This window comes from Adiantum capillus-veneris, chromosome 11, assembly GCF_014529385.1.
Source record: "Adiantum capillus-veneris isolate H3 chromosome 11, ASM1452938v2, whole genome shotgun sequence".
NCBI lineage: Eukaryota > Viridiplantae > Streptophyta > Polypodiopsida > Polypodiales > Pteridaceae > Adiantum > Adiantum capillus-veneris.
Window position 1 is genome coordinate 113,795,365 of NC_140941.1, and position 13,551 is coordinate 113,808,915.

General features: G+C 42.9%; 1 protein-coding gene across 1 annotated transcript in view; it reads left to right on the forward strand.

Moving 5' to 3' along the window:
- The first annotated feature begins 256 nt into the window (after window positions 1–256).
- LOC147447859 (ribosomal RNA small subunit methyltransferase J) overlaps window positions 257–13,551 on the forward strand; it is a 52,593-nt gene continuing 39,298 nt past the window's right edge. Inside the window, exons 1-2 of the mRNA XM_086523690.1 lie at window positions 257–823; window positions 1,100–1,198. Coding sequence (XP_086379816.1) covers window positions 356–823; window positions 1,100–1,198 — 567 coding nt within the window. The 5' untranslated portion in view covers window positions 257–355. The remainder of the gene's footprint in view (window positions 824–1,099; window positions 1,199–13,551) is intronic.

Sequence of the window (13,551 nt, forward strand, 5' to 3'; positions counted from 1 at the left end):
AGTGGATGATTTTGACCCTTTTGCAGCAAGATTAAGCCCTCAAAATTTTTCAAAGTCCCATAAAGTTTTGACTTGCACCCACTCTTATGCCCCAAGTTCGCCCTTTCTACTAGTTCAGTGGTCCTCGCTCAACCTAGTGCATCAGATCTGATGGTGTAGATCAAACCCGATCACGACGCCTCTTTCTAGGCATAGATCCCCCCTCCTCCACCCATGCCAAAATACTAGTACTAGCTCGTGGTCAAAAGGTAAAAGACTAGTTGAAGCATTTAGGAAGACAGGCGCAGCCGGCAAATTCTGGGTGATGTTTGCGATTGTCAATTTGTCGCAGGGGAAGTGAAAGCGTATCCCAACGATGGACTCGCTGTGTTTTCAAGTCTCTCATCCCTTGCAGGCTCGGTCGCCCCCATTGAACCAATCGCTGTTCTTTGCTCCACCCATCTCTCCTCTCTCTTCGTCCTCCTCATTTCTCTTCATAAAAAGCCCGAAATACTACACGCTTACTGCAAGGGCGAAGAGAGACAACTCCAAGCAGGAAGCCGCTCCAACAGCGGCTGCAGACAAAGGCAAGTCACCTGCCACTGCTAAAGAGGAGGATGAAGAGTATGAAGAGGTTGAGATTCCATGGCTTCAAGAAAAAGCAGAGACTTTATATGAGAATGTTGGAGTTGCAGTAAATGCCATACCAGGTCCAAGAGTTGGCAGCACATCACTTCCATGGCTTCTTGCAGCCCCCATTGGCTACCTCGGCATCACCTTTGTAATTGCGGTAGTGAAGACCGTGCTCAAGTATAGCTCCCCCAAAGCTAAAAGGCGTCGCCGAGTGAGCACACATTTTTTTCTCTGTTTTGTTCTTATTGTCACATAAAAGCTCTGGGCGCTTTCCTGGATCCATCATATTTCTTTTCCATACATGTAGTGTGTAATTTGCACAATGCTAAAGAAAATAGAATGGGATGTTGTTTATGAGGCAAAACTTTGATAAACTCATACAACACTCAATCTAACTTGCGGAAGGGTTGCATGGGTCTGATGTCAAATCTCTATAATACTAAGGAGCTTCATCTTTTGGTAAATATGAATGTTTTTTATGTTCCAGGTGGACCAAAATCTATTCTTGTGCACATCAATTGATGAGGTTTTTGCTTCAAGCAGATCTGATTTGGATAGCAAGGAGCTAAACTCATTGAAAAGCAAGGTAAACTCTCATCTGCGATGCCATTTTTCTCTTCGTGTGAAAAGTTTTATTGTGATGAACATATCAATTTGATGGGCATGGAATGCTTTCATTTTAACATAAATTTCTTCCTGGTTCTTCCTCTATTGTGAACTTTTCTTTCTTTTCTTGGGATTGTTCCTACGAGGTTAAAACTCTCTCTCTCTCTCTCTCTCTCTCTCTCTCTCTCTCTCTTACATGAGAGAGAGAGAGAGAGAGAGAGAGAGAGAGAGAGGAGAGCTTGAGCTCTTGCAAGCGCGCGGGCGCGCCCGCGCACATACACACACACAACCAAGAGAGCACACAATGGAGATGGAGGATGAAAGTTGCTGCCTCTTCACTACTCAAAATGATGATAAGGTCTGTAAAACATAAGCGGGAAATACAACATAATAAGAGACGATGTACTATGGTCAATGTGAAATCGTGAATGAGCTCGCATGATAAGTGGCCATCACTCTTGGTAGGTAGACCAAGTGGGTGAAGTCCAACATTAGTACCACTTACGATGACCCTTGTGTCGGCTATTTGATGCGAGTGATAAATGCAGGTGAGAAGTTATCCAAGCGTACCATGTGTTGAGCTTGATATCTCAACACTCCCCCTCAAGCTCAGCACGTGAAGATGTGTGCAACCTACTCATCCATCCTACGCACCTAAGGTAGATTGTGCTAGCTAAGACCTTGTCTTTGATGTAGTGGTAATGTACTTCAAGGTGTTTTGTACTCGCGTGGAACATTGGGTTCCACGTCCACTATATGTTGCGGAAGTTGTTGCAGTAGATGACAATTGGCTTGTATGCTCAACGTTGTAAGTAGTAGCATCTACTTGTCAAAGTGCATAAGAGAACATGCAGGAGAGCCGGAGGAGAAGGGAAAAAGGATAGAGAGAGAAGATGGAGAGAGATGAGAGAGAGAGAGAGAGAGAGAGAGAGAGAGAGAGAGAGAGAGAGAGAGAGAGAGAGAGAGAGAGAGAGAGAGGAGGGAGGGTGGGGGGGAGGGGGGAGCTATTAACGTCCATGTGAGATCGGGGACAAAGATCTTTCATTACATTCCACTCTAGGACCTAAGAGTCGATAAAAAGAAAATCAAAATCAAAAGAGGGGGATGGTAGTATCGTCTTTGAGACTCTTATAACTCATAAGAGTTTCATTACAATGGGATTCATTACATGGGGGTGAAAATAGTTATAAAATAAGTAGGATGTGGATTCACTCCTTTCGGGAGTGGGGTGTGGAATTCTCAGATGATTGCTTCCCAACTCTGTATACTGTCCATTTGCCATTTTTCCTTGCTTCTTTGACTTTGGCCAACTCTGCTGGCCTATTCTTAAGATGTAGGGTTAGTTCATCAGCTATCCATACCTTTGTCCCTTGGAGGGACCTTGTCTGCTTCATGACTGCTATTTTCTTAGATTTGCCCCCATATGAGACCTTTGCATCAAGATTCCATATGAATGAGATGACTGGATACTGTGGTGAGCGCATCAAGAGTTCCTGTGGGATGAGATGGCTACACAAAGATCTAGGTGCATCAAGACTTCTGGATGGATGAGATGACTAGATGATTGAAACACTGTGTTCAGCATGAACTAAGTATGTGATTGAAATTTTCCAAGTAAAAAATCAGACACGACACAGGAGAACATCACTTAAAGTACTTTACAACTTCAAAACTTGAGTAGATACGGCTCGGCGTAGTTTTGCCCCTAGAGGTATTGGCCCCAAAAGCTGACACTCCTCTCTGTATTTCTTTTTATATTAATGGTTGAGCAAAGTACAACTTCCGAGGGGACCTTTGCTCTCAGACTTTGTGTCCACATGCTCTGAAGAGTGAGGCCCCTTGGGCTCCTTCTATTCTTATAAGGGATGCCAAAAGCATAGCCCCAAAAGCTTCTAAACTCAAAAGCAAAGTGTTCCAAAAGAAATAATCCCCAAAAGCTGGCCAAAAAACATCAGCGTAATCTGCGAAATTCTGTACAGCAGCCACATCAGCTTGCCAACGCGTTTTGCGGGAGTACGTATTACTGTCACGTGGCACCTGTCAGCGCAAAATCCGGGTTTTGTCTATAGTCTGCCACGTCATCATCTGTCCGTACCTCTTGCTGCCACATCAGCACTCGCATTGTCTAGGTGGTCATGCCATGTCATTAGTTTGTGACATCAACCTCAACGTAATTTGCGGAATTCTGTACAACAGCCATGTCAGCCTGCTAGCGCGTTTTGTGGGTGTCATAATAATCAATATCTAAATCTCCTAAATGATTTTCTCATGTTAAACTGATCATTTAATATGGGGAAGTGCCAGGGGAGAAAAAGCTAGAATATTGGTTAAGCTAGCAGACTGGCCACAATAGGGATCCAAAGGAGGGAAAATAGGGATCCAAAGGGAGGGCCATTTGCAAAAGAGCCATGTGCAAAAATGGGCTTAAAAGACCCTAAGGTTCAGCCCATTAAGACTTCCAAAATGCTAAGGTTCCAAAATTCAAAGGTTGTGTCCAAAGGTCAAACTTTTGGAAAATTGGATGCTTTGTGTGTCCCAAAAGTCTTTAGCAATCCCTACATAGGAGGGGGCGAGCCTTGCTTGTAGGGGATGAGAGAGAAAGTCACACACACACAAGCTCCCTTTACACAAAGGGAATGAGGGACACATGTCAGCTCCCTAGCCCAAATGCCCACAAGGTGTACCCAATTCCTATTGGATGGCCTTGGAGGTGGACCAATGAGAATTAGGCTAGAGTAAATCTAGTTTAATTAATTTAAAAACACTTAATAAAAGAACCAATGAGAATTAAGCTCTCTAGAAGACTATTGGACAGTCTCCCAAGGGGTCCAATGAGCATTCAGCAGCCCAATGGCTTGCCTGATTCCTATTGGCCAGGAGGCAAAGGGTCCAATGAGAGTTTAGTTGAATTATTAAATTACCTAAAGCTCTCACAAAAGGGGAAAGGGGGACACATGTCAGAAGGCTATCACTTATGTTGCCTAATTGTCATTGGCTAGCCCTGGGGAGGTCCAATGAGAGGGGAGCATGAGCAAATAGCAAGAGGGGTCGACCAAGAGGGAGAGGGGGCTGATTTTTGCAAGGCATTATCACACACACACTCACATAATCTCATGTGTGAAGTAAAGAAGACTCTCTCTCCTTCTCAAGCTTTAATGGAAAGCTTACCACCTACTCCAAGCTTGTGAGAAGGGAGGCCTACACCAACAACTCTTGGCTTTGTGATGCAAATCCAACCAAGAGCCAAGCTTCAATACATGCTCATCTCCTCTACCATGCTAATTACTAAGCTAAGCTATGCTAATATGAGTGATTATGTGAGGAAATGTACATCTTTCTCGTAAGACTACTCCTTCCTCTCAATCTATTCTTATACCCTGCTAGCTCTCACCATCTTCGAAGGTGTGTGAGGTCTTGGGTCTGAGACCGGAGATAATTGATGTTGTGTTTGATAAGTGTTTTGGTTAGTGCATGAAGCTTTCATCTTCATTGCACTAGTTAGTCTTGAAGGAACACAAAGAATTGTATTGTACAATGTCTCTCTTGATGGGAGAAACCATAATACAAAGCCTTTTGGAGGGGGGACCGGCTCCATGAAAATCCGGTCCTCAACTCTTGTCAATAGCTTAATTTCTCTCTCTGTTTTGAAAGTATTGTTCATGCTATCTAACTGGGTGTTATGCTTTTTGTTGCTCTCTCCACCCAAGCACTCTTGTAATTCTCATCAGGAATCTATTCTAATGAAATGCCCACTATGTTCATGCTAATTTCCGCTACACACATGTTACATTGGTATCAGAGCACAAGGTTTCTCTTTTCTTGCTCAAGAAGGGAGGTCCTCAAGCTAGCTATAAATGGTTGGTATTATTAATTGCCTGTGAGTAAGTAGAATAGGGATTTTTTAGCCTTGCAGTGCACTTGCCTTCGTGCAGCTAACGGGGCATCACCGTCGAGAGCTATGGTCTTAATAGTGGAGTCCTACGGGGCTTGCCTAAGGCTTAACCACTATTGAGCTATTAGAAGCTTGACAGGAGCCGATGCTGTTTTGGTGTTGAACGACCCTCTCTTCTATTCCTTGCAATTAATGGTATTCGAGCCACAGGTACAGTAGCTTGAGTGTCACGAGGACGTGGCAGTTATCAGCCATGTCACAAAGATGTGGCAACTGCTAACCTTGGTTGTTGGTTTCTTTCCAATGGGGTTTATTTTATTTTGTTTGAGACCCTCTTTTTGAAGTAGCAAACGGTCGGACATTGCATGGCCAATAAGAACGGTAGTTTCACCCGCAGATGGGTAATGGTCGGCATTGGAATTCGTATGGTAAGAGGATGTCTAGGCTCAGAGCAAGATCATATAGGTCCCCCCGTCGCACTTAGCAAGTTGGTGGATACTAAGCAAGTTGGTGGATACTAGGAAGTGAACTCAATAAAGGCCTAAAGTCAAGGTGTGACTACCAACTGAAAGTATCCGATAGTTGGGCCACATTGCATTTTTGGATGCGGTCCCAACGAGGATAGATGGTCAGAAGACCAGTGGGAGCCCAACGAAAGCATCTCCTAAAATTTAGGGAACTGCTATTTTGGGCCGTGAAATGTGTTCGCGTCATTACCTCCGGTATGACTAGGGGAACATTTTACAACTCTACCGCGAAGTCAACTGGGCAACCGGTCAGGATATTTTTGAGCGGCGAACCCGAAACGGGAAAATGCTTGAAAATGCGCCAAGTGGCAAATTCTCATGCACTTGCCTCTTGCAGAAAAATGGGCTCTGATTTTTAAGCTGGGAGAGGCCTTCATTTGCATTTTGTCACAGGGTAAGAGCTATGGAGTGTGTCACGATTGTGACGTATTCTTTACCTTCTTTACGTGATTCTCTTGCAGATACAAAGACGTACCAGATCAGAGACCCCTATTCTCGAAAGGATGCGTCTCTTCGACCAAGAGTTGCACCTGTTCGGCGAATAGCCATGTCTCTTCAGCGAATGGCTGCACCTTTACGCCGAAGGGTTACAACTCTACAGCAGAGAGACACGACTATTGGCCTAGAGTCATGTCTATTGGCCTATGGTCATGTCTTTTGATCGTGTCTTTTCAGATTCTATATAAGAAACCCTCTTGTAACAGATTGAGGCAATCAAACACACATTCCTCTCTTGTGTCTTTGTCTCTAGTCTAGTTCAGTTTTCAGTTTTCATCTAAGTACAGTTATGAATACACACACTTAGTAGTAGTGTTCTTCACAGTGGTATCATAGCAAATTTTTTCCCGGGGCCTTTGGACTTGGCTTCTACCTCGCCGTTGCTCACCCTCCCCGCGACACTCTACGTGTTGTATGGCAGCAGAAGAACGGTGGTACACACACGAATCTGAGTATGAGGTAACTTAAGTGTTTTATCCAATTCATACTTATACTATACTACAACATACAATGATGTGTGTGCGACATGTGTGTGCAACGTACCCGGCAACTTGCGAGTCCTTGTTCAAATTGGCCGATCGCACCCTTTCGCATGAAAAGTCTTTCCAACAGACACACCCTTTGGGCACCAAGAGACAGGACTCTCTCCAAACGGTACTACTTTCCCAGCGATTGACCCCTTGCAGCGTTTCACACATAGAATTCGCTGGCTGGCTGTTTCTTTTTACGTACTGCACACAAATTACGTGGCTGAAATTGCAATTGATCGCTGGCTGAGTTATTCGCTGGCTAAAATCGCACGCTGGCAGAGCCTCTTTTTTTTCTCTACGCTGGGGTTAATACGCTGGCTGCTTGACCCCTTTATAAACTTGCCCATTATTACAAGTGTCCGGCCGCCCCAAATTGGAGTGACCGGCCATAAGAGGTTTTATTAACTTACCATATTATACAGCATGGCTACATTATTTTCTACGCAACGAACCAGCAACACAGGGCAATTTTGCAACACTGGCTTGCTTGCGCTCTTTTCTTCTGGACACACACTCCGCGTCGCAGGCTTTACTGCCTCATGGCCGATGACGCATATGATGTTCCCGTTCCTTACCTGTCGTACGTAGACGGAGTGCCAGACGAAATTCTCCCAGAGAATCCTATTCTGCCAGAACCTGCTCCTGCTCCTGCTCCTACGCCTGTTCCCGAACCCATTCCAGTTCCGGACATTCCCGCAACCATTCCATCGCCGGTGTACTCTCCTGAACCACCGAACCCGTTGGAACGTGAATACTTGGTACACATTTGTCAGCGCCGCTTTGGCTTCCAGCGTTGGTCGATTTGGAAAGTGACCATACAGTGTCAACAGGACGAGTTACAGCATTACGAGTTCATCCTTACTCGTTTTCCGCACTTGGCACACCATATCCCAGCGTGTTTCGTTGATAGTCTTTCAGAGATTTAGACTGCGCACACGTTGGTTCCTTTTCATTCGGAGGAAATTGTGCCAGATTATACTCCAGGACAGGGACAGATGGATGCTACTGCACTCTTGGCTGCTATCCAGCAGCAATTCGCAGTCCAAGTGTCACGTCAAGAGCAATTTGAAACACTACTTCATTCCTTATCAGCAGAGGTCAAATCATTGAAGTAATCGACTTCTTCGCTAGATTCTAGTGCAGCTTCTTCCGTGAAGGGCAGAAATCATCCGATGCCAGATCAACCATAACAAGTTAATAATCCTGAACTTCAATATCTTTTTCGCTTACTCATAGAATCTAATAAAAAGAAAGTAGACATTAAACCGCGAGAACCCTTTGATGGCCGCCGTAATAAGCGAGTCATTGACCAATGGCTGTTCAAAATGGACACGTATTTCAATAATCTTGAATTGCCGAATGACAAGAAAGTGGCCTTAGCTGCTAGTCTCCTTAAAGATAGCGCCTTCCTATGGTGGCAAAACTTTGGAACTGAGATACATATGCAGCCACTGAGCATGTCTTGCATAGGTGATGCAAAGCAGAGCGTGCATGGAAATCGGCACTAGCTGGCACGAAAGCCTTACACAATGCTCGCTTGAATTTTGCCCACGTCGATGTGTGTTTGCCTAAGGTTACATGTACATAAGGCTAATCCCTCTACACTTGAAGAAGCCATCAGTTATGTGGAAAGATTAGGAGACTATCGTAGAGAAAATTTTCCGTCTGGTAGAGCCGGTGATCGCCCATTTGGTCGCGGACCCCGTGCTTCTTTTCGCAACCAGCAAGAAATCTCTTATTCAGGCAGCAGACAACAAAATGGCCCTAATTCTATGCAGTCACAATCAACTGCTAGTTCTTCATCCAGGTCTAATGTTTGGAGTTCTAGAGCGCAGAACGGTAGACCTAATTTCCAAAATGATCGGTCTCTTTTCAATCGACGTCGTTGAAGCCGTCAAACTTTTCGGCCAAATTCATATTCAGACAGACGTTCGTATGGCAATCAAGCTTCAACTTTTGCCGCTCCTCCTCAGCAGTCTACTTCACAACAGTCCATAGATGGATTGTGTACAATTTGTGGTGGACCACACAGATGGTACCAATGTAATAAGCGACCTCAACCGTCCAATTTGCGACGCAATGCTAATGCAGAGACACCTTTAATGTTACCTTCCACTTCTGAGCAATCTACACCACAGCAAGATAAAGGCAAGCGTGTGGTTAGTACAATTCGTGTTTCTAAGGTGGCTACATTTCTTATGAAAAATGCCAATAATGCTAAGCGCGTCCCGAACACCTTGTCTAACCAGGTTTTAAGTCTTTTTGGCTTCATATATGGCAAACCGATTAATATTTTGGTCGACAGCGGTTGTTCTAATAACTTTGTGAGCACCAACATAGTGTATCGACTTAAATTGCCTACGGTTCAAAGTATTCAACCATATGATGTTGAATTAGCTGATGGTTCATTTTTGACATGTAACACAATTGTTCAGCACTTGCCATTTGATGTCCAAGATTATCAAGACAGCCTTTCTTTTGAAGTAATGCCATTATCAACTTATGATATGATTCTTGGCCAATGTTGGTTATACCAATATGATCCTCTTATCAGTTTTGGAGGACATACAATAACACTTTGCAAGGATGGTCAACTCATTACAATAAATGACTTATTTCAAGTACAACCAGTAGCTATTGTTTCTGCTTTACAAGTTAAGTGGATGGTACGAAAATCTGAGAATTTTACAGCACTCTTAATGATACATAGCACAGATGATGCTTCATTGGATACAATTCAATCCACACCAAAACCCAATCCAGCAGCTTATCTTGAGCAACCATTCTATAAACCATACTTGGATCTCTTTCCTGATGAATTACCGAGCACTTTACCTCCTCGTAGACCAGTGGATCATCCTATTGATTTAATTCCTGGCAGTGCTCCGTCTACACGAGCTCCATATCTAGTCTCATATTCCGAATCTCAGGAAATTCAACAACAACTCGCTGATTTGCTTGATAAAGGTCATATTCGTCCAAGTAAAAGTCCTTTTGGTGCTCCAGTTTTGTTAGTAAAGAAAAAAGATGGTTCTATGCGCTTGTGCATAGATTACCGCGCGTTAAATAAGCTAACAATCAAAAATAAATTTCCTCTTCCAAGGATTGATGAACTTTTTGATCAACTTTTGGGTGCTAAGATATTTTCGAAGATTGACTTGAAGTCTGGATATCATCAAATTAGAATCAAAGCAGGTGATGAGTATAAAACTGCATTTAGAACAAAATATGGGCATTATGAATTTTTGGTAATTCCTTTTGGACTAACCAATGCTCCTGCATCGTTCATGACATTGATGAATGAGATTTTTGGTCCATATATGGATAAATTCGTCATAATTTATTTGGATGACATTCTCGTTTTTAGTAAGAATATTGCAGAGCATAAAGAACATCTTCGTTTGGTGTTTTTAATATTGCGGACTAATGTGCTTTATATCAACAAGAAAAAGAGCAAATTTTTCAAGGATCGGATCGACTATCTTGGCCATGTTATATTAGCTGATGGAATAGCAGTTGACCCTCAGAAAATCAAAGTTATTGTCGAGTGGCCTCTTCCAACAACAATATCTGATGTTCGCTCATTCTTGGGTTTGGCAAATTTCTACCATACCAAGGTTTACAAGTTTTCGGACATTGCTGCTCCTCTTTCATAGTTGACGAAGTTTGAAAAGCTTACATGGTCCTCAGAAGCAGAAAAGCCTTTTAATGATCTTAAACAGGCTTTGACTACTACTCCAGTCATGGCCATTGCAGATCCTCTCAAACCATTTTTAGTAATGACAGATGCTTCAGATCGTGCTTCTGGTGGAGTATTAATGCAAAATGACAGAGTTATTGCCTTTGATAGTAAAAAGTTTACTGCTATACAGATACGTTACCTAGTCTATGACAAAGAGTTCCTCGTAATTATCCATGCCTACCGTACATGGAAACATTACCTTTTGGGAGCCGACTCTATTGTCAAAACGGATCATCAATCATTGCAGTATATTTTTACACAACCAGTTATGAATCCTCGTCAAGGTCGATGGGTGGAATTCTTGGCAAATTTCCACATGACTATTGAATATGTTCCAGGACTTCAGAATTCGGTAGCAGATGCACTCAGTCGAATGCCACAAGCTACAAACATGGCAATATCTACAGTTACTTTTGATATTCCTGATTGTTTCAAGAGTGAATATTTGACGGATCGAGATTTTGCTGAAGTATTTCGAGTACTTCGCACAAATACTCCCACACAAGCAGAAATGAATCTGGTTGCAGCATATACAGTAGAAGATAATCTGTTATATTATGAAGACCGAATTTGCGTACCACACAATTTACGCATGAGGAAGATGATTATTCAAGAACATCATGAAGTTTCTTATACAGCTCATCCTGGAATCAATAAAACGTATAAATTATTGGCAGCTGTATTTTATTGGCCTCAAATGAAGCAAGACGTAGTGAACTTTGTTAAAGCTTGTCACTCATGCCAAACTATGAAGGCCTCAAGACAGTTACCACAAGGATTGTTACAGCCTTTACCAATTCCAAATGAGCGATGGGAAAGCATTAGTATGGATTTTATTACAACGTTGCCTAAATCATCAAAAGGCAATACTCAGATATTGGTGATTGTGGATCGATTTTCAAAGATGGCACATTTCATACCTTGCAGAACTACTGCTCAGCACCAGATATTGCTTCGTTATTTGTGCAACATATATTTCGAATCCATGGACTGCCAAAATCAATAATTTCAGATCGAGATCCCAAGTTCACAGGACATTTTTGGACTTCCTTATTCAAGTCATTGGTAACGAATCTTTTATTCACTTCAGCTTATCATCCACAGATTGATGGACAAACTGAACGAGTGAATCAAATATTGGAGGAAATGTTGCGACATTACATACAAACCCGCCTAAATTCTTGGGAAGAATATTTGCCTTTGGTGGAGTTTGCTTACAATAATTCTTTTCATTCAGCGATTGGAATGACTCCTTTCCAAGCAGCATTTGGACATACACCATTGATTCCCGCAAACTTTGTGATACAACATAAAGTTGCTTTAGCGGATCAATTGGTAAATGAAATGCAAGATATCCTTCTTCAGATCAAGGACAGATTGGCACATGTTCGACAGACTTATCAAAAGCAAGCAAATAAACACCGTCGCCATACAGAATTTCAAGAAGGAGATTTGGTGTTACTATATGTTGCCTCGCATCAATACAAAACAATAAAGCCTGTTTTTCCCAAGCTACGGCCCAAGTACTATGGTCCTTTCAAAATTTTGAAGAAGTATTCTACAGTCAGTTACAGACTCGAACTTCCAATAGCATGGGGAAAGATTCATCCAACATTTCACATTTCTTGGTTAAAGAAATATATCCCAGGAGATTCAATTATTCCAGATGTCTCATCCTATGTTCCAAAAATTGAAGAAGAACACTTGATTTTAATCCCATAACTTATTCTTGATGTTCGACAAAAGGAGACAAGAAGGAAGATTATTACCGAGTCTGTAGTCAAGTGGATGGACCTTGAAGAGTCAGACTCTACTTGGCAAACGGATGAAGAAATGCAACAATACCCTAACCTTTTACAAGAATTTTTTGATAAACGTATGACAATTATTTAATAACAAGGTTTTATTTTAAATCGGAGGGAATGTCACGATTGTGACGTATTCTTTACCTTCTTTACGTGATTCTCTTGCAGATACAAAGACGTACCAGATTGGAGACCCCTATTCTCGAAAGGATGCGTCTCTTCGACCAAGAGTTGCACCTGTTCGACGAATAGCCATGTCTCTTCAGCGAATGGCTGCACCTTTACGCCGAAGGGTTACAACTCTACAGCAGAGAGACACGACTATTGGCCTAGAGTCATGTCTATTGGCCTATGGTCATGTCTTTTGATCGTGTCTTTTCAGATTCTATATAAGAAACCCTCTTGTAACAGATTCAGGCAATCAAACACACATTCCTCTCTTGTGTCTTTGTCTCTAGTCTAGTTCAGTTTTCAGTTTTCATCTAAGTACAGTTATGAATAAACACACTTAGTAGTAGTGTTCTTCACAGAGTGCTTCCTTTCCCTCTCATGTACAGTGTGGTGCTAGGAGTGATGCCCTGCACACTACACACTGCTCTCTCTCTCCCCTACGTGCAGTTATGTGATGCCCCACAAGAGGGCTCCTCATTTGACTGATGTACAGCTGTGTGGGTTCATGCTTTTGTGCTGAGGCAAGAGCCTCCTTGAGCAGGAACAGGGGTAGCTAGCTGCTACTCCAAAGCAGGCAGTGGTGAGGGTCATAACCTCACCATACAGGTGCAAAATCAGCGCTGTGTATGCGGTGTAATTTTACTGTTTTTCAGCCATACGGAAGCCAGAACCTTTGGGAATCGTGCCCCACTGGCAGAGGACAGTTAGGGGACTGTTTGGGGCTGAAAACAGGGCAAAAACCAGTAAATACAGCGTGCTGAATTTACTGTTTTTGGGCAGGAATTAGAGGGTATACGCCAATAGAAGCGAGTTCCAGCAGGGGAATTGATTTCGCGCAAGTTTAGGGGTTGTTATGTTGCCGAAATTTGGCCAAAACAGGCGGTATCTTGTGGGATACAGTCAAAGGATTCCCAGGACTCTTCGTTGTACTTTACCCTCCTAAAGAATAAAGAAATACCGAAAGGGGCGCCAATTTTGGGTCCTATAGGTTGTCGGTGTTTGCTCGGAGCATTCTAGCTTCCAAGCCGTGTGTGTGATTAAGTGTTAATTCCCGTTACATGTTACCTCTGCAAATTACTCTGTGTGTGTCTAAAGTAAAGAATTTCGGGTGAAAGCCAACGCCTACCGCCCTACGGGCCGGTTTCATGGTTCCATCGCCGGGACATCA